The following is a 27889-nucleotide window of genomic DNA, read 5'->3' as shown; positions in this document are numbered from 1 at the left end:
AGACTTAATTGACATATATAGAATATACCACCCAACATCAAGCAGTTACACTTTTTTCTCAGCAGCACATGGATCCTTCTCAAAAATAGATCATTATGTCACAGGGAAACTCTTAGACAATACAAAGGAGTAGAGATAATACCATGCATCCTATCTGATCATAATGGAATGGAACTGAAACTCAACGATAAAAGAAGGAAGGAAAAAGAATACATCACTTGGAGAATGAACAATAGGTTACTGAATGATCAGTGGGTTATAGAAGACATCAAGGAGGAAATTAAAAAATTCTTAGAGATTAATGAAAACACTGACACAACATATCGGAATCTGTGGGACACATTGAAAGCAGTTCTAAGAGGAAAATTCATTGCTTGGAGTTCATTCCTTAAAAAAAGAAAAAAACCAACAAATAAATGATCTCATACTTCATCTCAAAATCCTTGAAAAAGAAGAGCAAAACAACAGCAAAAGAAGTAGAAGGCAAGAAATAATTAAAATCAGAGCTGAAATTAATGACATCGAAACAAAAGAAAAAATTGAAAAAATTGACAAAACTAAAAGTTGGTTCTTTGAAAAAATAAACAAAATCGACAGACCCTTAGCGATGCTAGCGAAGAGAAGAAGAGAGAGAACTCAAATTACTAGCATACGGGATGAAAACGGCAATATCACAACAGACACTTCAGAAGTACAGAAGATAATCAAAAACTATTTTGAATCCTTATACTCCAATAAATTAGAAGATAGTGAAGGGATCGATAAATTTCTGAAGTCATATGATCTGCCCAGATTGAGTCAGGAGGATATAGAAAACCTAAACAGACCAATATCAATTGAGGAAATAGAAGAAACCATCAAAAGACTACCAACTAAGAAAAGCCCGGGACCGGATGGGTATACAGCAGAGTTTTACAAAACCTTTAAAGAGGAACTAATACCAATACTTTTCAAGCTACTTCAGGAAATAGAAAAAGAGGGAGAACTTCCAAATTCATTCTACGAGGCCAACATCACCCTGATACCTAAACCAGACAAAGACACTTCAAAGAAAGAAAACTACAGACCAATATCTCTAATGAACCTAGATGCAAAAATCCTCAATAAAATTCTGGCGAATCGGATACAAAAACATATCAAAAAAATTGTGCACCATGATCAAGTAGGATTCATCCCTGGGATGCAAGGCTGGTTCAATATACGGAAATCAATAAATGTTATTCACCACATCAATAGACTTAAAAATAAGAACCATATGATCATCTCGATAGATGCGGAAAAAGCATTCGACAAAGTACAGCATCCCTTTATGTTCAAAACTCTAGAAAAACTAGGGATAACAGGAACATACCTCAATATTGTAAAAGCAATCTATGCTAAGCCTCAGGCTAGCATCATTCTGAATGGAGAAAAACTGAAGGCATTCCCTCTAAAATCTGGAACAAGACAGGGATGCCCTCTCTCTCCACTTCTGTTCAACATAGTTCTCGAAACACTGGCCAGAGCAATTAGACGAAAGAAATTAAAGGCATCAAAATAGGAAAAGAAGAACTTAAATTATCACTATTTGCAGAAGACATGATTCTATACCTAGCAGACCCAAAAGGGTCTACAAAGAAACTATTAGAGCTAATAAATGAATTCAGCAAAGTGGCAGGATATAAAATCAACACGCATAAATCAAAGGCATTCCTGTATATCAGCGACAAATCCTCTGAAATGGAAATGAGGACAACCACTCCATTCACAATATCTTCAAAAAAAAAAAAAAAAACTTGGGAATCAACCTAACAAAAGAGGTGAAAGACTTATACAATGAAAACTACAGAACCCTAAAGAGAGAAATAGAAGAAGATCTTAGAAGATGGAAAAATATACCCTGTTCATGGATAGGCAGAACTAACATCATCAAAATGGCGATATTACCAAAAGTTCTCTATAGGTTTAATGCAATGCCAATCAAAATCCCAACGGCATTTCTTGTAGAAATAGAGAAAGCAATCATGAAATTCATATGGAAAAAATAAAAGACCCAGAATAGCAAAAACAATGCTAAGCAGGAAGTGTGAATCAGGCGGTATAGCGATACCAGACTTCAAACTATACTACAGAGCAATAGTAACAAAAACAGCATGGTACTGGTACCAAAACAGGCGGGTGGACCAATGGTACAGAATAGAGGACACAGAAACCAATCCACAAAACTACAACTACCTTATATTTGATAAAGGGGCTAAAAGCATGCAATGGAGGAAGGATAGCATCTTCAACAAATGGTGCTGGGAAAACTGGAAATCCATATGCAACAAAATGAAACTGAATCCCTTTCTCTCGCCATGCACAAAAGTGAATTCAAAATGGATCAAGGAGCTTGATATCAAATCAGAGACACGCCTTCTGATAGAAGAAAAAGTTGGCTACGATCTACAGTCGGTGGGGTCGGGCTCCAAATTCCTCAATAGGACACCCATAGCACAAAAGTTAATAACTAGAATCAACAAATGGGACTTACTCAAACTAAAAAGTTTTTTCTCAGCAAAAGAAACAATAAGAGAGGTAAATAGAGAGCCTACATCCTGGGAACAAATCTTTACTCCTCACACTTCAGATAGAGCCCTAATATCCAGAGTATACAAAGAACTCAAAAAATTAGACAATAAGAGAACAAACAACGCAATCAACAAATGGGCCAAGGACCTGAACAGACACTTCTCAGAGGAGGACATACAATCAATCAACAAGTACATGAAAAAATGCTCACCATCTCTAGCAGTCAGAGAAATGCAAATCAAAACCACCCTAAGATACCATCTCACTCCAGTTAGATTGGCAGCCATCATGAAGTCAAACAACAAGTGCTGGCGAGGATGTGGGGAAAAGGGTACACTTGTACATTGCTGGTGGGACTGCAAATTGGTGCAGCCAATTTGGAAAGCAGTATGGAGATTTCTTGGAAAGCTGGGAATGGAGCCACCATTTGACCCAGCTATTCCCCTTCTCAGTCTATTCCCTAAAGACCTAAAAAGAGCATGCTACAGGGACACTGCTACATCGATGTTCATAGCAGCACAATTCACAATAGCAAGACTGTGGAACCAACCTAGATGCCCTTCAATAGATGAATGGATAAAAAAAATGTGGCATTTATACACAATGGAGTATTACTCTGCATTAAAAAATGACAAAATCATAGAATTTACAGGGAAATGGATGGCATTAGAGCAGATTATGCTAAGTGAAGCTAGCCAATCCCTAAAAAACAAATGCCAAATGTCTTCTTTGATATAAGGAGAGTAACTAAGAACAGAGTAGGGACGAAGAGCATGAGAAGAAGATTAACATTAAACAGGGATGAGAGGTGGGAGGGAAAGGGAGAGAGAAGGGAAATTGCATGGAAATGGAAGGAGACCCTCAGAGTTATACAAAAGTACATACAAGAGGAAGTGAGGGGAAAGGGAAAAATAATACAAGGGGGACAAATGAATGCCAGTAGAGGGGGCAGAGAGAGAAAAGGGGAGGGGAGGGGAGGGGGGATAGTAGAGGATAGGAAAGGCAGCAGAACACAACAGACACTAGTATGGCAATATGTAAATCAATAGATGTGTAACTGATGTAATTTTGCAATCTGTATATGGGGTAAAAATGGGAGCTCATAACCCACTTGAATCAAAGTGTGAAATATGATATATCAAGAACTATGTAATGTTTTGAACAGCCAACAATAAAAAATTAAAAAAAAAAAGTATCAGTATCTTCACTATCTTGATTCTTTGCAGAATCTCATTAAGTGTTGTTTTAAAACATCATACTTATATAGAATAAATAAACTCCCAGCTCTAGGCTCACTCTCTCTACTTAACCACAGTAGTTAGTAACTTAATCTCTTAAGTTTGATTAGTTTTTATTTTTATATTTAAGGGTTATATATGTTCTCTTCAGTAATTATGATTCAGTTTTTCTCCTTTATAAGTTGAGTAGAAATTTTAAGTTTAATAGGAACGGACTTTAACGCATTGGCACTCTGAAACTTAACCTATATTTAAATCCAGGCATTTTCTTTTTTAACTTTTCCTCCTGGACATTTGGTGGACCCTTTCATTCTGAAAATAGTGTTTTTCTTTTAATTTGGGGAAAATTATCCTTTTATTGTCTGTCTCTACTTTTACAACTCCCTTTCAAAGCATTCTCTGTCTTTCCTTCACATCAGATTTTTTTTTTCTCATTTTTAGTATTTTGTCTTCTCCGTTGCCATCTTCTGGGTTACCAGGTTTAGCACTATGCATTTTGTTATTTATTTATCCATTGTATTTTTATATTGGCTATCATGTTAGTTTCCAGAAATGCTGATTTTTTTCTTTGTTTCTTTGTTAGTTACAGCCTGCCTTTGTTGAATGGATGCAGTTTGACCATCTGTCTTTCTGAGGATTGTTTTTGAATTTTCTTTAAGTTTGTTTTTCTTCTTGCTGTTAAATTTTCTTAATTTGAATGATCCTTAGGTGTTGGGCCTCCCTGGGCAAGAGCTGGCTGCTTTCTGTGTGAGGGCAAAGCAAGGTGACTGTGAGGCTCCCCTTCAGGGGCATGTGGTTGAGGGGTGGGCGAAGGTGTGCCTCTCCCTGCACCAAAACAGGGCGGGTCTTGAGGGGCTGTGGAGAGATCTTGGTGAGTTCCCTCTCCCCTAGAGCTGCCTTGCTTGCTTTGCATACCTTTTGCTTCTGTGGGGATAGGATGGCCTCAAGTTCTCCTCTCCTCCATGAACCCCCTGTACCCACAAAAGATGTTCTCCTGAAAGCACCATCTGTAGGTTTCATCCTCTGGACAAAAGCTGCTGTTTTTGGTATAGGAAAAGGCCGCCAGTGCTGTTTGTGAATTAATTATGTGATTCTTGTTCCTTGGCCACCCGTTCTTCATGTTTGTTGGCTGCCAGCTTGGAGCTTTGCAGGGGCCTCCTTGGGACAATCTCTCCCCTCTGGTATTTTGGGCTCAGGCTTCTTCCGCTGTTTTTTCAACCTGATTCCATCTGCTTTCTATCTTTCAGGATTTCCTTAAACTCTGGTCTGTTCTGGCTCCTTTAGCTTTTTTCTAGTCTTGTTATCAATTCATTCTTTTAAAAATATCCTTCTGTCCTTCTAGTGGAAGGGAGGGTTGGTGGGGTAGACACATCGTGTGTGTGGCCAGTACTCCATCTTAAATTCCCCAGTTATCTTTTCACATTTCCTATGTGTGCAGAAACAAACTTTCAGAGGGGTCTTTCACTCTGGAAAATCCTCAGATTCAGTCTGGACTCAAAACTATACAGTAAACAATGATGGCGAGACCTTTCATGCTAAATAAATACATAATCTGGTTTTGACAGAGCACCTACTCAGTGCCAGGCCCCAGCTATAAGTCCTGTTACCTGACCTGGCTCACTCTGGAGACATTTTAGCCTGGTGCTCATGTGACCTAAAACCTGGTCATATGCCTTGGCTTTCTTTTTTTGTCTTTCTGACCTTGGCGTGAAGGCTCCTGTCTGGACAGCCTCTCCTTCAGCTCTGCGCCAGGAGCTCCAGTGTTGTTTGAATCTCAGACGGTGCTAGTTTGGGTTTGGGTTTTTGCTGCCAAATGGAATTGCTATTGAAAGTCAACTATGGTACAAGTTTGCTTTTTATTTTCTTAGACATGAGTCAAAAAGAATAGGATCTATTCCCAGCTCCTCTGGGACTTTTTTCTTTTGGAATGCTCTTCTGCCCTAGTGATTTGTTCTTTTAAAGCTAACATCATAAAGAATAGAACAGTTAAACTTGCCTTGGTGGGACCAAGAGCCCCGTGTCCTTACTCTTCACTGATGCCGAGGCTCATAAAGGGAATGACATGTCTTTAGAGAATGCAGGCTTGGCAGGCTCTGAGTCTTTCCCCCTCCCACCCCTCACCAGACTGAATCCCTTGAGACCCCCTGCACAGATCAAAGCGCTTGGCAGGACCCTTCTTCATCTTGCCCCTCCCCCTCTGTGAAGCTTTGGAATGAATCTGATTCTTTTAGGTATTTAGTGGAGGTGCCAGACAGAAGCCTGGGGGGGTGCCAGCAGGCCGGAGGGGAGCTGGCAGTGAGTACACCTAATGGGAACAGATTCCCATTTCACCCCCAAACTGGAACTTGATCACCTTTTACCCAGACCTACAAACCATGTAGTTAATGCTCTTCTCTCTCCCTTACCAGAAGGCCTACTCATCCCCTCTTTTCCATACCTGGATCCTTTCCCATGGAATATGTGACCCATTAGCCAACTGGATGAAGTAACTCTTTCCAAGGAAAGCTGCCTGCTTTCCTTTCAGATTTGAGGGGAGGGAGTGTGCTGAGACAAGGGTCTGTGTGCACAACTCCTGAGTGGGCGAGGGACTGTGGGGGGAGGCACAGATTTAGGCCTGAGAGCCAGATGGAAACATCGTGCCCCGTCGTCCCCCGGGTGGGAAAGAGCCTCTTATTTCAGCTTTCCTGTAGTAGTCAGAACCTTTTGGAAAATATCTGCAAGTAGCAACTAGGAACATAAGTAGAACAGGATAAAGGACAGGAAAAGCAGGACTTTCATGTAACACTGAGGAGACAAGTGTGGACTCCTGTGATGGACGCGTCTTGGCTGGTTGGTGGCGTGGCCTATTAAGGATATGCCCTTTAACTCCCAAGTGCAGCATAAGGAGCAAAACGTCTGCTTCAGCTCCCTCAGTAACCATGACTAAATGCCATGTTTTCCCAATTTAGTACATTCCGCTCAAGGAGGGGAAAGACCTGGTGTTTTCTGATGAAGGTATGAATTTGATTATGGACATCCAATTCCATCATCCTTGTCTGGCACATTATCCATGGTAGATGTAGTATTAATATAATCCCTGAGATCCTGAAGGGTTGGAAGAGGGTGAGGTCACCGTCTTCACTCCTATATGTGTGAATATAAATCAGTACTCTCTTATTTCTATTAGTTTGTATTTTTTTTTTTTAAATCTTATTTCCTCTTTTTCTCATTATTCAACAAGTATTTAGAGAGTGCCTGCTGCCTGCCAGGTGCTGTCGCTCCTTAAAACATTCTGAGAAATTCTAATTCTTGAATATCTTTATTATAAGTCAGTGTACTGCTTTGAGCAGAATGGCACATGTGTGTGCTGTAGACTGTGGGATTTAGTGGTTAGAACACATAGATACCGTTGAGTTTGCAGTAATGATTGTATATTTAACATGTGCCTGCCATTGTGCCTTCCAAATATAATCTCATCTAATCTTCATGAAGAACCCCATGAGGGGTGGTTATTACTGTCTTAGTAAGTGGTAGAGTCAAGTTGGTAACTCAAGTCTAGCTAGTTCCAGAGTATATATTCAGTCTTAATCCCTGTCCTGTACTACTCTGCAGTAACTTAATAGATGCTGAGAACTTTGATCTTAAGGTCCAGTGAGGAAAAAAGACTGTTTCCAACTTCCCCAACAATTCAGATTCCTGCTTTAGCCTATTTTGGAAGGACATTTTTAGCTGAAAATTGAAATAATTTGATATGAGTTAATTGGGGTTTGATGAAAAGGAAGTAGGTTTGAGGGTATTTCATTAGTTCCTCTTCGATGTACACTACCAAAGAAACCAGTCCCAACTATCCTTTTATTCTGAGAACTTAAAATTTAATTCCTCATACAGATAGAAAGAAGAGGTAAAGACATTAGAACAAATATTAAAGTTACCTAGTTAACTGAAGGGTTTATGCTAAACTCAACTGAATGGATAAATGTGAACAATGAGGATGGGAGGAGAGGAAGTAGATATGATGGGAAACGAAGACCCTAGGAGTGTGTTCTCTGGTCCAGAGGACAGGTGAGTAGGTCATATGTCTGTTATGGCCTGTAGGTGTTACTCTGGGGAAGGCGGCTGAGATTGATTAACTCTAGGTTTGGAACCCAGCCTGTAGATTACCGCTTTGTGTAATGATTGCATCACTTCTTATTCTGTAAGATGACTCAGAATGGAGATAGTGCTTGTGAGAAACTGATCAAGAAATGTAAGGAAATCAGGAAATGGTTGGGTGGTTGAGTGCACTAGGGGTGAATCAGTGCTGATGTCATTGTGTTCATATGATACACAGAAATGGGATGTGAAAGCTGCCTTCTGACTTTGAGGCAGCAGCAGCGGGAAAACTCATCATCCTAACTCCAGGGTTGCTCACTGTGGTTGTGAATAATGTCGTGGGTTATAAAATTATCCTTATTTCATGAACAACAGTAGTATTTGGGATCAGAAATGCTTTGTGACATAGAAAAATTTTTGAATTTGGGGATAATTATTTTGGCTCAGACTATTGAGTAGTGCTTAAAAGTCTACCTCTGAAGCAGACTGTCTGGGTTCCAATGCTGCTCTATTGCTTATTAGCTGTGTGACTTGGGCCAGGTCCCTAACTTCTCTGATCCTTTCCTTATCTGTAAAATATGGGGTTGTGTGAGGATTGAATGAAATAATATGTGTGATACATTTAGAACAGGTTGGCACATAGTAAATACTTTTACCTAATTTTAATTGTTTCTGCAAATGTTAGCTACTACTGTAGCTGTTATCATGGTAATTATTATCATTGCCACGTCTCTTTGGAGCTCTTTTGTCCTGCATGGATTGACTTGCAACCGACTTCTCTGTCTTAATCTAATTACACATGAAATTGTTCTATTTCACATATTTTGATCTTGCTCTTTGACTCCAGTGTTCCTGCTTCCTACCATGTTCAATCTAAATGACTCTTACTAGGAGTTCAAACTTATTTGCTTTTGCCTCTGGGATCCCTCCCTCCTAGTTGTCTAACCATCCCTTCCTTTATTTCTCAGTTTAGTCTTCTTAGCTCCAGGCCCATGAATCTGCCTACCCTCCTGTCTGCTGGCCCTTGTATATGCCATCTTCCCATGATGGCGTCCTTTCCTCCCTACCTTGTGCCCACTCACTTACTTCTTGCACCTATTCTTCCAGGGCAAGCCTTCCCTGAGTGGTCCTGCCAGATTGGTCCACTTTACGGCCCAATATCTTGTGTTTACAGAATTATTGCTTTTTGTTCTTTTAACTTAAATATATCACTACCTCTCTGCAATATAATTGTAATATAGTATTTAAACTCTGGGGGTAGAGGTACTGAGTCTTAAGTTCTGTGAGGGCAAGATTGTATCTATTTTCTTCATCACTGTAACCTCAATGCCTCACACAGTGTTCAACCGCACTCACTATTATATAAACAACTTTTTTTTTTTTTAATTAAAGAAATCTTTAAAGATCTAGCTCAGTCTTTGCACATAGTTGCTTGGGAAGTGCCATTCACCGAATCTAGCAAACACTCATTGCATTTCACAGAGGAAATGCTGGGATCTAGCAAGGATAGTAAGTTCTCTAAACAACTTAATGAAAGTCTACACTTAAGAATAGTCCTTGTGCACCTGGCACAGTGGCACACACCTGTAATCCCAGTGACTTGAGAGGCTGAGGCATGAGGATAGTGAGTTTGAGGCCAGCATCCACAGCTTAGCAAGACCCTGTCTCAAAATAAATAACAAAAAGGACCAGGATGTGGCTCAGTGTTAAAATGTTCTTAAATTCAATCTTCAGTACAAAGAAAAAAAAAAAAAAGAAAAGAAATAGTCCTTGTGCTTTAAAATTTTCATTGTACTTTTACATTTTAAAAGAGGCAAGCTTTTATTTATTTTTAAGTAACTCATATTTTCTTGGCAAGTAGCTATTTACCATGCATATAAATCTTTAAAGCTCTTTAGGCTGTATTTATTGTGTGAGAAGTGCTATGTAAATTTATTTTCCCTCCTTTGCAATTGAATACCCACAGTGTTTATAAAAGTTGTATGTTATGTGGCCAAAAGAATATGTGGGTATTTTGGGAGGAAAACTTTTCCTAGAGTTTTAGTTTTCCACATGATCACTTTTTAAAAGGGTAAAAAGTTTATTATAAATTAGAATTCCTGAGCATTTGTATCCTTTCATTCTTTTTCTTTATTCAATAGCCAAACCAGATTTCCCTGGAAGAGAACATCCTGGTCTCCCGTTACATTAACAACCCCCTGCTCATAGACGGTGAGTTGTGATTAAGCTCCTGCCTAGGTTGGGTTAGATCTTGCTAAACTTTTTAACCTTCTCATGGTCTTCTCTAGTAAATCTTTTAAAGCTAGTATGAAATTCTTGGAACCTATGGCTCCAGAGATGAGGCTGGTTTCTTACATACTACCAGGGATTATTCTGAAGATAAAGTGAGATAAGAAAAAGTGCTTTATAAGCTATAAGGCAATCAATCAATATGTGTGTGTGTGTGTGTGTATACATATATATGAAAACTGCCTATTTATTTATGTACATATATGCTATGTATATTATAGCATTATATTTATAGTACAGTTATTATTCATTCTCACCAGGCAAGGTGTGGGCACTGTGTGCTTTACATGGAGGAGTGGTCTTTCTTTTATAGTTCTTGGTTACCTTGTCCTGTTCATTCTGTAGCAGAAAGCAAATGAACTGTTTTTTTCTGTGAATCCAACCTTTTTTCTAGATTTCAAGTTCGACGTGCGCCTCTATGTGCTCGTGACTTCCTACGATCCTCTGGTCATCTATCTCTATGAAGAGGGGCTGGCCAGGTGAGAGACTTTGTTTTTAGTGGAAGGGTCAGGTGGGTATAATAAAATAGATCCATCAAAGAGCTTTCCAAGATCAGGCTGTTTCTCTCTGTTATGTTCAACTCAGGAAATTAACCCTGGGAGACTTCAAGTAACAGAAAGCAGTCCTAATACATTTCAGCCTCATTTGCATGTCCACACAAAGTTTGTGTAAATGCACACAATTCCCAGTGGAGATGGAAGCCTCGGATGTTTTTTCCCAATGATGATTATTAGGAAGACCCTAGGGTACTAAGATAATTAAGATAATTTTCATTGTTCTTCAGAATATCCAGAAAGAAAAATAAAATTCCACACTTATTTGCCTGTCATAAATCAGGCATTTGTTTTAATCCTAATAACAACCCTATAGTTAATAGCTTTTTGCAGTTGAGGAAATTGAGACTTAGAAAAGTGAGGGAACTTGTAGGCCCTTTCTGAGATCTCCCTGCTTGGTGGTAGCGGAGCAGGGATGGGGAATCCATTTGCTGAACTGCCCATGCTCTCAGTTTCAGGGGTATGCTGCCTTTTCCCCTTAATATGCAAATTACATACTTTGCAGTGGTCTCTTTTTCTCCAGGTGCCTTGTAGGTTTTAAGGTAATGAGACTTACAAAATTAGTATGAGTTATAATCATTTGGAGTTTTTGTTTCCTGTATCCACAGAATTTTCTTGGTGGTAGTGTTTCCATAAATAGTTTAAAATAAGTACATGACTTTGCTATGCTGTGTTCTTTTCCCCCCACAAAACATTTTTTTTAAACCAAAAGTTTTTTTTTTTTTAACTTTTTTTTTTTCTTTAAAAAGTGCCCTGAAGTTCATCTTATGTGCAGTGGCCTTGACTTTGTAGGACACAGCAGTTTAGGATGCGGTTTGCATCTGCCAGCAGTCATGACAAACTGAAAATCACAGTCTGTGCACATTTCTGTATTTGGAAAGTACATTTTGAAGATGGGAAATAGCACAGATAAAAGAAGACTGCCTATTTATGTACAGGTGATAAAGAAAATAGGTACAGTTTCTACCCTCATAGAACTTAAGATTTAGCATCCTTGTTATGCGTAATGGCTTTGGCATGTTGGGGAGGGGGCAGGGACTAACCAAAGCTCCTAGCTGGCTGAGCCATGTCTGTCCTTTACCTCTAGGTGGCAATGACAGCATTTATATGCTCTGTCATATTCCTGACTTAAGATTTATGAGCCTGAGCCGTGGAAACACGGGAGGCTACCAGAATTCCATAGTTCTGGCCTCTTCGTCCCTTAAAAATGGAGAAGGGGGAAAACTAAAACATTTCCCAGTAGTTGGGTAAATGCCTGGACCAGGCATCTGAGCATGAGCTGACTAGTAGCTCTAATCAAGTCTTTGTAGGAAAGGCATTTTTTATAATATTTATAGATATGTGTGCTCTCACATTTGAGTATAGTCAGACAGACTAGGTTGAAGAGCCACAATCCCATAATGTCTAGGAAAAAAAGAAGGTAAAAATATACCCCTGACTTCCGCTCAGGGATATAAGGTGTCCCCGATTTCAGTTTTGTAATTTGAGACTTCTGAGCTCTCCCTCTTCTCTCAAGAGCTTCTCCACTCTCCTTCCTGCACTCATCCTCACCCCACCTGTCTCCTTGGTCCTACAAGTAAACTGTGTCCTACCAGAAGTTGGATTTCTGCAAGAGAGAAAGAATATCAAGATTATTTACATGCACCGTTTTTCAAGTATCATAGTAGTGTGTTTTGCGTAATATTTCCAGAAATATTTCACCCACAACATTAGTAGCCCTCCCTGTGGATAAAATGTGGGCATAGTTTTAAGACCTTTATGGTTCAGAGGACAAAATGAGGGCAGTACTAACATTTATTATAGAGAATAATAGTAGCATTATTTACTACAAAAAATGCAAATGCTTTGGCTACTGGTTGTGTGTTGGACACCAGAATCCACTGAATTGGAGTAACTCTTGCTTCTAGTAGGAATTTAAATGTATAAATACCTATGTGTTATATATATATATATAATCTATTCATGTGTATATTCAATCAGTGAATACTTTTTCTTGGAATAATAGGAAAACAGCTGTTTAAATACTCAGACTGCCTGACCCCCAAAACAACATGAATTTGCAAGGCTTTGGTTATTAGGTTTACCAGAAAGTATAGGTGAGTATCAAAACTTTACCAAAGGGTGGTCCAAGGCAGTGTGAGGAGCTGTTTTCCAGAGTCCTGTGAGGGCACATTGTTCTGTGCAGTGACTTCAGTGGGCCTCAGTTCCTTTGACATCCTCACTGTGTACCTTGGCACACACCTGCTTCTTTTCCATCCTCAGAGTGTACTTGACTACTCCACTGTGCCATTACATTCGGCAATGGTCTCTACCTCCTCCTGTCTGTAGCTTCTAGTAATCTTGGGTTATATGTGAAGGTAATCAGGTTGGGGTGAGATCACTAGGTCTTTTTACTCTGAGGCTAAACAAGGAAAACCATAATTTTTCCTAAGGAGACAGAACTGGAGCCAAAAATAGTTTTATTCTTTAGAAAGGAAGGCTCTGATACCGTATCATTTCTATTTGGGGCTTCACATTAATGGTAGGTGATGGAAAGTTCATTTCACAAGAAAGTTTTGTGAAATAAGTTATTTTGTGTAAATTCTTTACCTTCTTACACTTACTGAAAAGAAGACCCTGGTGTGTTTCTTTATAAGTTAGTGTTTTCAGTTGTCCTTGTTTTATTCACATAGGAAGCAGAATTCTCACTGTTTTCTTTATGTGGGTAGAGTAGTGAAGACATGCGAGAAGGAATTGCCTTTCTGGAGTTTGATTCGGTGTCTTGTGGTCTTGTGTGGTGCCCCAGAGCTGCACCCAGCTTTCCAATTCCCTGTGCATGTTGCTGTTTTACACCAGCAGGGGACACTCGGTTTCCAAGGAGGGGTGCTGCTCTCACCAAAATGGTGGAGATTCCTTTTCCTTTCAGAGTGGAATCTTAAGAAGACTCTGTCCTGGATTTTACAACTTTTGGTAGATCCAATATGGGGCTTAAATAATTTTACAAAGCACTTTTGGAAACAAAGCTAATAGCCAAATTTGCACTGAAATAGGGAAAATGAAAAGTTAAAAAAAAAAATCAAAACAAAATTGAGTTGAAAACCATGTTATCAGAGACCCAAGATAGGTAGCAGTAGCACCTTGGAGAATATGAGAGTGTCCAGTGGGGAACCAAGAGCATTCCATCCACACTGTTGAGGTCCCCAGTTGAGGCAGGGGACCCGGAGAAGTTACCAAACAGAACTGCTTTTTTTTTTCTTCTGCCTTAGCCATATTATTCAGTGGAAGTGCAGAAAAGACCCCAAACATTTGTACTGCCTTCCCTCTCCCCACCCCCAGTACCTTCTTCAGTAGCCTTCCTTGCTAATTAACACTGGCTCCGCAGAGATATTTACCTTTTCTCTGCTGGATTCCTGTGGTTTTGAAAGAATTCAGGTACTCGCTGGTTGCCAAGGAATTCAGATTACCTCACAGGCTGCTCACTGTCCAGAATCTGCCACAGCAGCAAGTGGGGGGAAAGACACTAGAAAGGGGTAGAAACCCTTTCCAGTGCTCATTGTCACCCTCCCTGGCAGGCCCTTGCTGTTTGTGAAGTTTGAGTCATTTCTGGCTCTGAGGACAGAGGATCAGGCTCGTAATCCCCTCCCAGACGGCTCTGCTGGGCGCTGCCTAGTCGCTGCAGCACTTTGGCAGCCTCCAGGCTGCAGCTGGTGGACAGCAGATCAGAGAGCTCTTGGGCCTCTTGCTTTCTTCCATAAGATTTTTCTGGGTCAAGCCAGGATGAAGCCCAGTGGCTCCTGGCAAGGCTGCCTGAGGTGCACCTCCTCGTCCTCCTCAGGGCCTCTCTGGCTCAGAATGGCTACACCTGCTGAGAAATAACTCAGGTGCAATCTCCAGGGTCTTCTCCAGCCAGCCTCATTGCTCCCTTTGTTTGCCTATTTGTAGTGAATGTAGAAAAATAACTACCAAAGAGGAGGTCCTACATCTAACCTCTGTGACTTTGACTTAAGAGCATATGGTATCAGATTGTGAGAACAAAATAGGTTTTGAATAGGGGAAGAGAGTTTATAAGACCCCACTGACCCCCTCTGCTTGTTTTCCCATGTTGGTATAGACCTTGAAACAAGCAACTCAGGTGCACTTTCAGTTTATGCTTATAATTACCCACTACAGATACTCCTTGATTAGAGGATTTTGTTCTGATAAACCCATCATAAACAAAAATGCATTTGATAACCCTAACCTGCTGAATACCATAGCTTAGCCACATGGTCTGCCGTCGAGTATTGGTTGCTGACCTCTTGATGGCAAGGGTGCTTGGGGCTACAGCTCATCATGTTGCCCAACATCTCCAGAGGGCATTGTGGTGCGTATCATTAGCCTGGGAAGAGAGGAATTCAAAATTTGAAGTATGGATTTTACTGAATGCTATCACTTTTGCATCTCTGTAAAGTTGAAAAATTGTAAGTCAAATGAAATCTTTTCTTCAGACACCCACACATCTGATTTCTAGACTAATTATTACCATTGTTTTGATTCCAACTGAGAAAGAAACTTTAGAAAACAAAAAAAGTGTAGCTTTTGATTTAAGAGTTTGTCAGAATAAAGATAATCCATATTTGTTTATAGGGTGGTTAAAAAAATAAAGAGGCATACGGTTCTGTATTCATCAGTATGCTGCCAAGTAGCATCCAGGGTTTCAGAATTAGCCAAGAAAGTAGTACCCACCCACACCCAACCCACCACCTTTTCTTGGCTTAAAGGTCAAGGCTGTGAAATTCTGTTGAGAGTTTTCCTAAATTTTCATCTCATTAAAAGAGAGATTCAAGACTCAATTCATCCTATAAATTTCAGCCTGTGTTAGATTAAGTAAGTATTTGAAGACTTGGTCCCGGGGTACCTATTCAAGTGTTTTCTCTTTTAGTTTGTTGCTAGTAAAAACTGTTGAAACTTTTAGACCTAAATATGATGAAATTTAATAATATGTGAAGGTCTAGTTTAAAGGTCAACACTAAATGCTCACAAGTACATTTCCTCAAGGCAGTTAGCCAGGTGGGGACTGCAGAGTGGGAGAGCACCTGTCCCACCTAAGGGAGCTTGCTGTGTAGTGCCAATAGGTCACTGATATTGGAATCACAGGAACTTCCATTTTTTTTTTTAAGGGAAAATGTTTTGTTGTAAAACTTAATTTTTTATACTTTTAATTTTGAAACTATTTTGAACTTGTAGAAATGGGATAAAGAACTGTCCTTTCATTCTGTGTCCAGAGACCCCATTTCATAATATGGTACTTGTTTTAATAATATCCTTTATAACAAAGGGACCCAAGCAAGGAGCATGTGTTGGGTTTTGTCGTAGTGGCTTTTGTCTCCTCAGTCTGGGGCAAGTCCTTTCTACAACTTTCACAACCTCAGCATTTTTGAAGATCACAGGCAGTCATTTTGTAGATTGTCCCTCAATTTGGGTTTGTCTATATTTTCTCATGATTAAACCTAGGTTATGCATTTGTGGGGCCAGAATACCACAAAAGGGATGGTAGTTCTCACTGCATGGTATCTGATGGCCCACGATGACTATTCAGTGTTGACTGCTTGGTTAAGGTGGTGTCTGCCAGATTCCTCTGCTGCAAAATGACACTGTCTTTCGCTTCAGAGTATTTTATGAGGAGATACTTTGAAACCAGGTAAAATCTCGTTCTGTATTTCACCTAGTCTTTTTTTCCTGGTAGTTGTGCTGGGGATCAAGCCTGGGCCTCATACATACTAATCAAGTGCTCTATCACTGAGCTGCACCCCCAGCTTTTCATTCAGTACTTTTAACATCTACTGATATTTCTTGCCTGAATTAATATTTGAGGTACTGATTATCCAATGATGGTTTTCTGGTTCTATCATTCCTTTTACTTTTATCATTTGGCATTTTACTTCAAGGAAAAGCTTTCTCCTCTTCCCTTATGTTTATTCATTTATTTATTTATACCAGTGCAGACTCAAAGATTCCTATTTTATTGAATTGGTTTCTTTAATTGGGTGCTCCAGTTGTCTCAGATCTGGCCACTGGAGCCCCTTTAAGCTAGCTTTTTCTGCCCTTTTGGTTATCCCCATTTTTCTTTGAGCATAAAATGTTTTAGGCTCATGTTATTCTTCTCTGATTTAGCCCTGGAACCAGTCATATCTCCAAGGAGCACTTGTTGCTTTGTTGTGGAGAATGGTCTTTAGAAATGCAGATCTGGATGCTAGGTAGGCTCATCACCCTAGGGCCTTGCAGTGGATAGCCCTAGAAGTGTGCAAATATGTATATGTACGTGTGCACATTCACATCTGTATTTCTGTATTTCCATGCATTGAAAATAGAGGTTAATATTAGTACTTCCAATTCCAGTTCAAAACTACAGGGCACATTGTAGTGCTTTCTATATTTTTGCGTCTCAGATCCAACAGTGAGAAATCTGTGTTCCATTATCTTCAACATATTTATTTATTTACTTAGTTCCCTCTAATGTAGTCAGTTTCCTGACCTTGCTGGTCCATCGTCCCACTCACATGCCCTCCCTGTGTGGATTTAGAGCCCTATGGGGCTGTGCCCTCCTTAGATAACTTCCTGTACTCCCTGGGGTTTCCCTTCCAACCCCATGGGCCATTTCTTTCTGTGGACACTGGCTGCCATTGGGCTACAAGAAGGAATGTTGGTCAAGTAATTCAAGTTAAAAAACAAAACACAAACTTTTGTAGGTCAATCAGATAATCAGAACTTGACTAGTAGACCAGATGTGAGACTACTGTGACCTCTCGTCTAGACATTTTGAAGGAAATGGTGATCTAAGGTGAATAAGATTGTTTAATGGGACTGTACTGAGAGCTGTAAGATCTGTTGGGAGGTGGGGGTGAGCATACATCCCTGCCTCTCCTCTGTATGGTCTTCTTCTCTGTCCAATGGGTTAGGAAACAGAGAGCAGTGCCTTTGTCCTGTAGAACTTTTCTGCTAAGCTGAAGCTTTTCCCTCCCTCTAATCCTTCTTTCTGTAGAAGTCCATTCTGTGACCTTAGTAATCTCGCCTTTGCCAGGGTTCAGAATGAAATGCCCCTGTGAAAGAAAGATGAGAAAGAAGTTGGTGATTTTGTAAAGAGGTACGCTCTTGCAAAAAGGAGCCAGGAGTGACAGAAGTCTTCCTAACAGAGGCACCACTTGTCAAGGTAGATCAGATACCCAAAGTCAGGGTGTCTGATTTTCTCTCCCTGAAATTCATTGCTCTTTTGGGAGAGAGGAGGATGTCACTGTGAGGAAACGTCTGCTCAAGGGCTGGCAGCCTTGGGGTGTCAGCCTGTGCCCCTTTGCATTTCACAAGAATTCAGAGTTGTTGTCTTGTTTCCGTTTGGAGAAAGAATCACTGTCTGTATGTAGAAGTGAATTTTACTCACCACATGTGACATGATGAAGAGTAGTGATAACTCCTGGAAGTTTCTGGAAAATCTGAGATTTTTCTCAAGCATAGACATAAAGCTTGTCAAACTCTTGTCCTTGAGCCATACATGCCGAGTCAAAATTTTCTTTGTCCACATCCTTTTTCCTGGCCTCATGTTTGTTTATTTTAGTTTTTGAGTTAAGCCTTTTTTTTTTTTTCTTTTTCACTTTTCTTTCTTTGGCTCTTGTTTATTTCTGGTACAGGGAATTAGGGAGCGGAGATAGTGGGTGGGTGAGAAGAAATAGAGAAGAGGAAAAATTCTAAATGCTGACCTTTAATGTGGTAAAAATTCATGTTGACTTCATAGTCTGGGTAAGCATATGTAAATAATTTGTAAATCATCTGAAAATAAACTTGTGGCCTTCCAGGTTTTTTTCACACACTTGCATCTGTCTCTTGGGAAAACCACTTTAGGGGAGGGTGATATGGTTATAGAGGTATGTAAACAGGGATTGATATTTACCATAATTATTTGCCTTGAATGGCCTTTTGTGGACAATGAGCATCATTGGAAAGTTTTCTCTCTCCCTGCTTACTTTCTTCAGGGGCACATATATTTTTTGCCTTGGTCGTCTTTTGACAGTAGTCCAGGATATCAAGTTGCTTCCCTGTTTTCAGTGGGTTCCATGTTTGATCTCTTTATCCTTTCCCTTCATTTCAAATTTAAGAATTAGTCTCTTGCACTGTGCCCGTTTTTATGCTGTTCTGCTTTGTCTACTATTAATGCTGCCATTATTGTTCTTTGTAAATGACTAGTACACATCAATTCTGTTCTTTCTATGGATGTGAGTTCCATGTCATACATTTCTGTGCTGCTCTCTTTTTCTTTTTTGTGTACTTTTTCTCCATAGAATGCTATGGAACCAGGCACTATGTGGACACTCAGTAGATGTTTCCTTACCAGCTAATGCCCCATTCATCCATAGCATCCTTTACATAATTTTGCAAATTGGGCACAATTATTTTCAATTTTCATCCTTCCTATTGATACAAGGTTCTGTATAAGAGATGCAGCATCTATGGTGATTAAGATAATGGATTTTGGATCAGGGCAAGTTGCTTCATCTCTCTAGGTCACATTTAGTTTTCCTATCTATCTTATAAATTAGAGATAATAAACCCTACTTCATAGAGTTGTTTTGAGGATTGAATTAACATGTGACATTTAGTATAAACAGCCTGGGGATGGCAGTTGGGAGGTGTTCAGCGTTTCTTAGATAATGATGTCTCCTTTCTTTATCATTGTGGTCTTGCTGATCCTCAGCCCTAGCCTGGGTCCTTGAACCTCTGTTTCTGGCTTTTAACGTGTGTCATTTCTTTCAGGTTTGCCACTGTGCGATACGACCAAGGAGCCAAGAACATTAGGAACCAGTTCATGCACCTGACAAACTACAGTGTGAACAAGAAGAGTGGAGACTATGTGAGGTACTGGCTGTGTCTGAGCCAGAAAGCAGGGAAGGCACACTGAGTTGTGGGTGTTTAGGGGTGGGAGGTTGAAGTGCTGCGCTGGAGCTTGATGTTAGGTTTCTGTCCATGTAACACTTATGGAAAGCTGCCAGGGTCATGTGACAGTTGTGATTGTGTTGCTGCTCCACTGTTTGCCCTGCTGCAGTGTCACCTTTCTCTACTAAAACATGTTTACATCATTTTGTGTTCTTCATTGTCTTCCTTTGACTTAGGGGTGGGAATTTAATAGGCATATTGCATGTTTAGAAGTCAACAAGTGAGGTCATTTCAACACTTGAAAAACATACCAAAAACTTGACAAATATTTGTACACTTTGACCCAGCAGTTCCATTTCTAGAAACTTAACCTTGAAAGAGGGATGTATGACGGGATCAGAGATAAAGAATGTTCATTACTGTGTGTTATTAGGGGGAAAGCACATTATGTGCAGCTGAGTTTCTTGCATGAATATATCTGATAGCTAAAGTTATTTATTTTTGCTGGGGGTGAAAAAGAGAGAAGGATATGGACTACTTAAATATAGGGGGTGGGACTGTGGGTGGGTGATTTTTATTTTCTTTCTGTGTGTGCTTTTATGTATTTTCAAAAACAAATGCTTATGTGATCAGGAAAAAAATGGGAAAACGAGAAATGAGGACATCTCAGAAAAGATTATGGTAGAAGGGAGCACCAACACAACTGTGTGGAAATATTCTTTTTGCTTAGTTTTTCTTTCATGCTGATAATTTTGCCAAAAGGTGAAAAAACAGAAAAGAAATCCAAATAGTAATTTTCTGTGCAGACTAAAAGAAAGAAAGGAAGGCAGGTATCTGGAAGTGCTGGAATAGGTGCTGAAGCTGTTGGGGCCGACCAGTATCCTGTGGCCAATGTTAGGGGGTTGAAGAGGTCATATCCTTCACCTGGGAAGATGAGCAGAGATGCAGTGAGGTGGGACCCGGGGTTGGAGGTGAGGGCAGTTGCAAAGCACACGTTCCAGGTTGCAGGACTCTGCAGTCTCCGTGGGAGTCTGTCCCATTTGTCGTCATACACCGTATCAGTGGGATTCTTCATTGCTCTTACTGCCACTCTAGTGCACTCTCCCTTCATGGTGCCTCGGCAGATAGGAAAGAGGCCCAGTCCACCACCAGAGAGGAGGAGCTTGCTTCACATGCCAAAGCATGTGTGGGGTGAGCTCGTTAAAGTGCTGTGCTAGATTAGCTCATTAACCCCTCCCAACTCAGTTCTGGTCTGAAAATGGCACCCAGGGTGGTTTTGTCGACTCGAGTGACATTCACTTCTAAGGCCGGGTTGTTAATCCATTTTTGTTAAATTATTGCAACCATTCTTAATTTTGCTTAAATCTTTTCACATGTTTCTTCCACTCTTTCATGATGCATAATTGTTTGGTTAAGGAAGAGTTTGCCTTCTTTTCCCTTGCCCTTTTCAATAAGGGAAACTATATGCATTTTAATTTCCATTTAAGAAATTGGTACTTAAGGATACATAACAAAAAAGACTGAGAAAAATTAGGTGAGAAGAAATCAGCAAAGTGAGTGTTTTTCTAAAAATTTCAAAGGACCAAGAAGGTTGGTCATAAAGAATCTTGTTTTATAGCTACGCGTAGTTGCACATGTGACCTTGATTCATTAACTTTGTTTCAGTTGTGATGATCCAGAAGTAGAGGATTATGGGAACAAATGGAGTATGAGTGCTATGCTTAGATACCTGAAACAAGAAGGCAGAGATACAACTGGTGAGTACCAGATCTTTTCCCTTCCTGACTTTTCTTGTTTGTACAACTTTACCATGGCCTCTTGCCAGAAGTCCTACTCCTAACAGTAAATTGTATTGCTGAGATGTTCAGTGGGATGATTGTTCTTGGTTATTCACAAGACTGGGGACAAGCTTTATGTAACTTCCATTTCCTTATCTTGTTTCTAGTTTGGAAGGCAACTTTCTACTTTAATCCTTTGTGAATTTGGAAGGATAAAGTCACTAAATTCACTAAATTCAGCATTTTAATAAATTGCTTCCCTCTACATTGTCTCTGAGTTCAAATTTCTCTTAAGTTAACCCCTCATTTCTGTTGCTGAGTTGGAGAATGAATGGGCAGAGTGGAGTTTGAATATAAGGCTTAGAATCAAAGTGGGCCCATTGCTGAGCCTTGAGCAGAATGGGAAGCACTGTGCTGAAGACACCGTCTCGGTCTACAAGAGAAAGGGCGGTAGGGGAGGAGTGGGAAGAGACAGAGCCTCCTTTTCCATTCTGTCTCTGTCTTCTGTCAAAGGAGGCTGCCTGAGTGTATCCCCAGACACTTCCATTCTTGACTGTGTCAACCTATTTATGGATATACCTGTCCCTGTCAGGCCCATTCTGAATATTGCTTCAGAGAGGTTTTTTTTGAGTGAGCACACATGCTTTTCCAATTATATTGTGACCTGGAATCTGGTCCTGCTAGGAACCAGGTCTTTCTTCATTTTTACCTTTTTTTTTTTTCCCCCAGCATTGATGGCCCATGTGGAAGATCTGATCATTAAGACTATCATCTCTGCTGAGCTGGCTATTGCTACAGCTTGTAAAACCTTTGTCCCTCATCGCAGCAGTTGTTTTGGTAAGGAGCTCTGAAAGAGGCCTCTGTGTTTAGTGAAGAGGGTCCTGGGATGGGTTCTGGGGTAGAGAGCCTTAGTGATGTTTTGAGAGTGAGAGTTACTTGACACACTTTTCTCTCTAAGTTCAGGTAGTGTGTGCAGATTCTCCTAAGAGGCCAGTGGTGAGCTTAGTTGGAATTCCCCCGGGAGTAACTAGCTTTCTGTGTGGGAAGCAGGCATTGGAACTGAAGTGTGGGTCTCTCTGTCGGTGCAGTCAGAAAAAGTCTGCAACGGACTGTACAGGAATCCAGCACTAACAAATATATTCCAGAGCTCTTTGGCAGCCAGACTGGGAACTGTTCCAATATGCTCTGGCTGGTACCAGTGTGTGCTTTCTTCCATTTTCTGATGACTCCACCTTTTTTGTTTTAGTCTTCTTTCTAGTGGGTTCCTTTTCCTCCTCCTCTTCCTCCTCCTCCTCCTTCTCCTCCTGCTTTTTCTCCTTTCTCCTCCTCCCCCCTCTCCTTCTTCTTCACCCTCAACCTGATTGCACAAAGAAGGAGAAATAAACAGTTCACAACCACCAAGTAAGGAAACCCCTTTCCTTCTGACCCACTAGCTATGATGGTAGCACTGAGGGTGCCTGTGTATATCTGCTTTCTTTGTGGATAGACACTTGTTAGAAACTGCTAGTGTTGAGTCTCTAAAGTCACATAAGCTTTCAGTAGACACGAGGCCTGGATGGTAAGGTGCACTAGGGTCACCAATAGGGAGGATGCTTAAGTGTGGTATGGAATAGTACAACCAATAAGGACGTAAGAGGCACAGCTTGCTTGTGAGGAGGCAGGGTAACAGAAGAATAAAGGGGACAGAGGAGAGCAAGGAAAGGGGAAATCCTGGGGAATGATATTGGCCAAATTACATTATATCGTATGTGTGTATGAATATGTAGTGACAAATCCCACCATTATGTATAACTCTAATGCACCAATAAAAACACAGAGAAAAAGGAACATGGGCTTTAGAGACTGACAGCCTTAATTTTTTCTTAAATTTATTTTTATTTATTTATTTTTATTGGCACTGGGATTTCCTGGCCCTTTTATTTTATATTTTGAGACAAGGTTTTGCCAAGTTACCAAGGCTGGCCTTGAGCTTGTGATTGTCCTGCCTCAGCCCCTCAAGTCACTGGGATTTACAGGCATGTGGCACCATGCCCGGTAGTCTGATGGCCTTAATTTGAAATCTGTTTGCACCCCTTACTAGTTTGTTGATTTGCAGCAAGCTTTTCTAATCCTGCTTTCTGAACTCTGAAGTGGCAGCAATGATGGCGTTTGTCTCCTTAGAGGATCACAAAGATCAAATGAGATGATGTATGCATAGTGCTTGGCATCATGTCTGGCCCTTATACTCTACTCAGTAAAAATTATTTTTAATTATTTTTTATAATTAGACATTATATTTCTTAATATCTTTAATGAATTATCATAATAGCCTGTACTCAAGAGGCACTAGAATAAAGGTACTGTTGAGACTCTGAATATAATCTGTAGATAGATTAGGACCTACAGTTGCACAGGGAAAAAAGAGGTTGTAGTATCTTTTTAAAATGTGTACCCAGGGTTGATGTCTTCTTAAATGGCTTCCAACGCTAGTTTACTAACTCTGCTAGTAAAATAGAAACTTGATATGACCTTTAAGGTCTCTAAGGATCTGATCACAGCTGACTTTTCTAGAATTCTGTTTTCCCTGTTACACCTTATAACTCAGCATTTCCCTACTGTATCTCTTGAGCAAGCTTTGGTGTCTCAGTTCTGCCCTCCAGCTAGAAAACCATCCTGTCTGCCTTGCACATTGTCATTTCTTAAGACTCGGCTCTACATTGCATCCTCTGGAAGCCTTGCTTAACGTAGCACCCACTTGTATTTCCTCCCCCATGCTGGTACGTGCCTGTATCATATTTTGATGTCTTGTTTACATGTATACTTCCTGGTTGTCTCTGAGTTTATTCTTGAATTCTTTTTTTTCTTTTTGTGGTGCTAGGGATTGAATCCAGGTCCTTGTGCATGTGAGGCAAGCATTCTACTTGTATCTGTGCTGTATCCTCAGCCCTATTCTTGAATTCTTAATAGTCACCATGTCTCCCTTCCTATGTCATCCTATTTCTGTCAAGCCAAATCTTTCACTATTTCTGTGGACCTCCGAGGACTTTTTGTACCCCTTTGCCTTTGCACCTGCTTTATATGTTCTGTGGTTGGTCTTTCTCATGTTACTTTATCTATTAGCTCATTGACATCTTTCAAGACAAACCCAGTTGTCACTCCTCTGCTAACCTTTTTCCTAACTCTGCTAGTCGAGGTTAGACTTTTCTCATCCTCTAACCTCAGCACTCTGTTCATAACTTTGCAATAGCACCTGTGTGTCATCTAGAGTCATCTTTGTGTTTATCTCTCCTACTGGACTGGCAGCTTCTTGAGAATAGTAACCCTCCATTGGTTTTCCCCTCCAGTGCTGAACCGCAACCCTTTTTCTTAGAAGATTCGTGGAAGTGTCCATTGAATGAGTACTTGGTTCTAGCTTTAATTGCGTTTTGGTGGGTTGACAGCAGGCTTCCCAATGTACCTGGTTTGGTGAGGGCCTAAAACACTTAGATTTTATCGCAATCTGTTTGAGGATGGGAGTGGGATTATAGAATATAGCACCAACTTCCAAAATCTTAGATTGAAGTAATAAATAAGTTTCATTCTACATCTACTTGGTTCTTATATGAGGATAAATTTCACATAGTTGTTGGTGTAAAACTTTTGTTCTAAGCAGTTAATCATGACAGCTTTTCTGTTTTATTATCTGATTAATTTTTGAAACCTTAGGAATTTATTACCTTATGTTAGTAGAACATTTTGATGTGAAAGAAGCAGTGACTTTCTCTGACTCAGTGAAATCCCCCAAGTCCATTTGATCGGCGTGGGTCTCCATTCCCCTTCCTACTCATGTTCAGTTTCTATAAACTAAGTGCATCTGGACTTTTTTAAGTTGTTGACTGTCTTCGTGGCTTTTGTGGTTCTAATTCCACTTCCTGTCAGCTCTGGGATTTTGTTTGCTTCATTAACCCCCCCTCCACTGTCAGATATGATTTTGTATACGTGTGTGTATTTGTGTCTCCTTGCTTCCCTCTGACTCTTAGCTTCCCTTGGGATTTAAGTTACAAGGAGTAAGCTTTTTGTTTTTGTTTTGTTTTGTTTTGTTTTTCTTCTCTTTCATTTGTGTTAGAATAAACAGGAATTGAGAGCTTCCCAGAAGATTTTGGCTTAAACAGAGTGTTGGTGCTTTTAGAAGTAAATAGTCCTGAGATGGGGTTCCCTATACTCATTTAGTTGTTGTCCCTGACCTTCCATCATATGGATCTCTGCCAGGAGCACTCCATTACCATCTTGTTTCTGTTTTTCTGTGGTTGTTTCTTGCCCCACCATCTGCGATGTCTGTTTCCAGGTACTTTCAATATTCCCATTCATTCTTTTATTTATATTTTTTGAATTTTTTCCCCCAGCTCTTGCTGTTTGAAGACGGCTCTTGCCGTCTTCAGCAGTGAATTACCATCAACAATTTGTCCCTGTCCAACCAAAATTTACATGTAATGGTACATACATATAATTGCATTATATTGTCAGTGTTTATATATAGACTTAAATGTAGTCATTTAGTGCTTTTTCATAGATTGGTGCATCTAGAAAGACGTTAGAAAATAATTAGTTCAGATATAGAAATGGAGATCTTGAGAAATTAACATGTGCCTCAGGGTTTAGAGCTAGTAAATGAAGGAATTTGAATGAAAGAGACTGAGCCTGAAGAACCAGGCTTCAGAAGTCACATTTTGGTAATCCTAGTATCTTGATCATGAAACTTCATTTATACAATGTTTGATGCCCACCCCAACAAAACAGATTTTTGACAATTAACTTTCACTGCCTTCCAAGATGGTGAAAATATGCCACCATATGAAATAATATGCTTAAATAGCAACTTTTGAAATATTCTAAGGAACTTGGCACTGTGAGATAACTGACTATGAGAACAGCCTTTTTGACCAATTGAAGAAAAACAGCCAAAAACAACAGGATGTTAGCTGTGCTCTAAAGATGTTGCTGCTGACAGTGGTTTTATCTTTGTGTGTGAAGATGCCTAAAGTCATGTGCTGTGACCAAGTGGGATCATGTGAATCAGATGTGAGACCACTTAGGGAAATTATCAGCCTGGCCTTGTTTTGATCAGAGTCCAGTGAGTTGTTAGCTCAGGGCCACCCATGCCCAGTACCTCTGTCTTTGCTGAATGAAATCTGGTTTGGCCTTTTGTTGATTCCTCAGGGTAAACTGAAGTTTTAAAGGGAGCAGGCCCACAAACCAAGGAGTGAATGTGTATAGTTCACGTTGTCCAGTAATGTAAACTACTTGACCTCCAACAAAATAAGAATGAAAGTCAAATGTTCACTTTTCAAGATAAGATTATCTTTTCCACTTTACCCCTTTGTCCTATTTAGTTGGGAAGGGAAGTTTACTGCAGAAGGGACTTAGTAGGTATGGGAAGTACCTGCTGTTTGTCAAGCAAACGAAGGTTATTTCCTTCAGTCCTCAACAGTATTGTTGGTCTTTATTACCAACCAGATACCATAAAACAAGGATTAAAAAAAAAAAAAAAAGATTCAGGAAGGTTAAGGAAGTTATCCTAGGTCATGCAGCTAATAAATGGCAAAACTGAGTTTGAGAGCCAGGTCTCTCTGGCTCTTTCTCCACCCACATAAAGACAAGTTCTGATGAGCCTGCCACTTTTGGCATGCCTCATATCCTGGATTCTCCTCTGCTCTCCTGTAACTAAATCTCAGGAAAAATGACCTCATCCTTCCTAGTAGATCAGGCCTGTGAAAGGACGCTCTTACTGCTCTAGTCAGGAGTAACCTCTCCTAGATGGTCCTTTCAATCTGTCTTTGTATCTGGTAACCAGATACCGTATTGATTTATTGGACTAATTAGTAAATTGGCTCTGGCCTTTTTGTTTTATTTAGTTCATTTTCCTGTGGAATCTTGGTCTGCATTTTTCCAAAACTCTCTTTGTGGACCCCATTATAATGATCTCTCTTCACTTTTTTTCCGGGGGGGGGGAGGCTGTACCAGGGATTGAACTCAGAGCACTCTACCACTGAGCCACGTCCCTAGCTCTATTTGTATTTTATTAGAGACAGGGTCTCAGTGAGTTGCTTAGCACCTCACTAAATTGCTGAGGCTGGCTTTGAACTTGTAATCCTGAGCTTCTGGGATTACAGGCGAGCGCCACCGCCCGGCCTCCCTCTTCACTTTTAAACTCAAATCCAAAGCCAAGGTGAAAAAAATTTCCTTTATACAAAAGGATTTCAGTGACAGTGAGTACTGGCTAATGTCAGCACTTTCCATTGCCTCTGGGACTATAACTTCATTTGGGACTTTATTTCTGGGGAGGGTTAGTGGACTGTTTCCAAAATTAGTGGTGTGACATGTTTAATAATCTCTGAGGCCTTGGATGAACTATTTTCTCCATCAGATCTTTTTTTCCTTTCCCTTCTAAGACCGTCTTTTACCAGTTTTTCCTTAATATATTTTTAATATGTAAAATTTTTAATGAGAATTTCTTTAATTTTCTTCATGATTAGTGGCATATATTATTCTCAGGCCATGTGGATCAGGTTAT

At 40.1% G+C, this 27889-nt stretch overlaps 1 protein-coding gene across 27 annotated transcripts in view; it reads left to right on the top strand.

The window, feature by feature from the left end:
- Nucleotides 1-27889, top strand: part of Ttll5 (tubulin tyrosine ligase like 5) — a 265849-nt gene that overhangs the window by 39569 nt on the left and 198391 nt on the right. For all 27 annotated transcript variants that reach the window (XR_009226355.1, XM_046440809.2, XM_046440808.2 and 24 more), the window contains 5 exons: nucleotides 10001-10070; nucleotides 10543-10627; nucleotides 19463-19564; nucleotides 21248-21339; nucleotides 22090-22197. Coding sequence is in view for 26 of the 27 variants with exons in the window: in XM_046440809.2 (XP_046296765.1) it covers nucleotides 10001-10070; nucleotides 10543-10627; nucleotides 19463-19564; nucleotides 21248-21339; nucleotides 22090-22197 (457 nt within the window). In the remaining variant the exon portion in view is untranslated. The remainder of the gene's footprint in view (nucleotides 1-10000; nucleotides 10071-10542; nucleotides 10628-19462; nucleotides 19565-21247; nucleotides 21340-22089; nucleotides 22198-27889) is intronic.

The sequence above is a fragment of the Marmota monax genome, unplaced genomic scaffold (genome assembly GCF_021218885.2).
Source record: "Marmota monax isolate L192 unplaced genomic scaffold, Marmota_monax_Labrador192_F-V1.1 WCK01_AAM20220418_F8-fsc00017, whole genome shotgun sequence".
NCBI classification, from domain to species: domain Eukaryota; kingdom Metazoa; phylum Chordata; class Mammalia; order Rodentia; family Sciuridae; genus Marmota; species Marmota monax.
The sequence above is the reverse complement of the archived record's forward strand: the minus strand, read 5'-3'. Positions and strand labels throughout refer to the sequence as shown.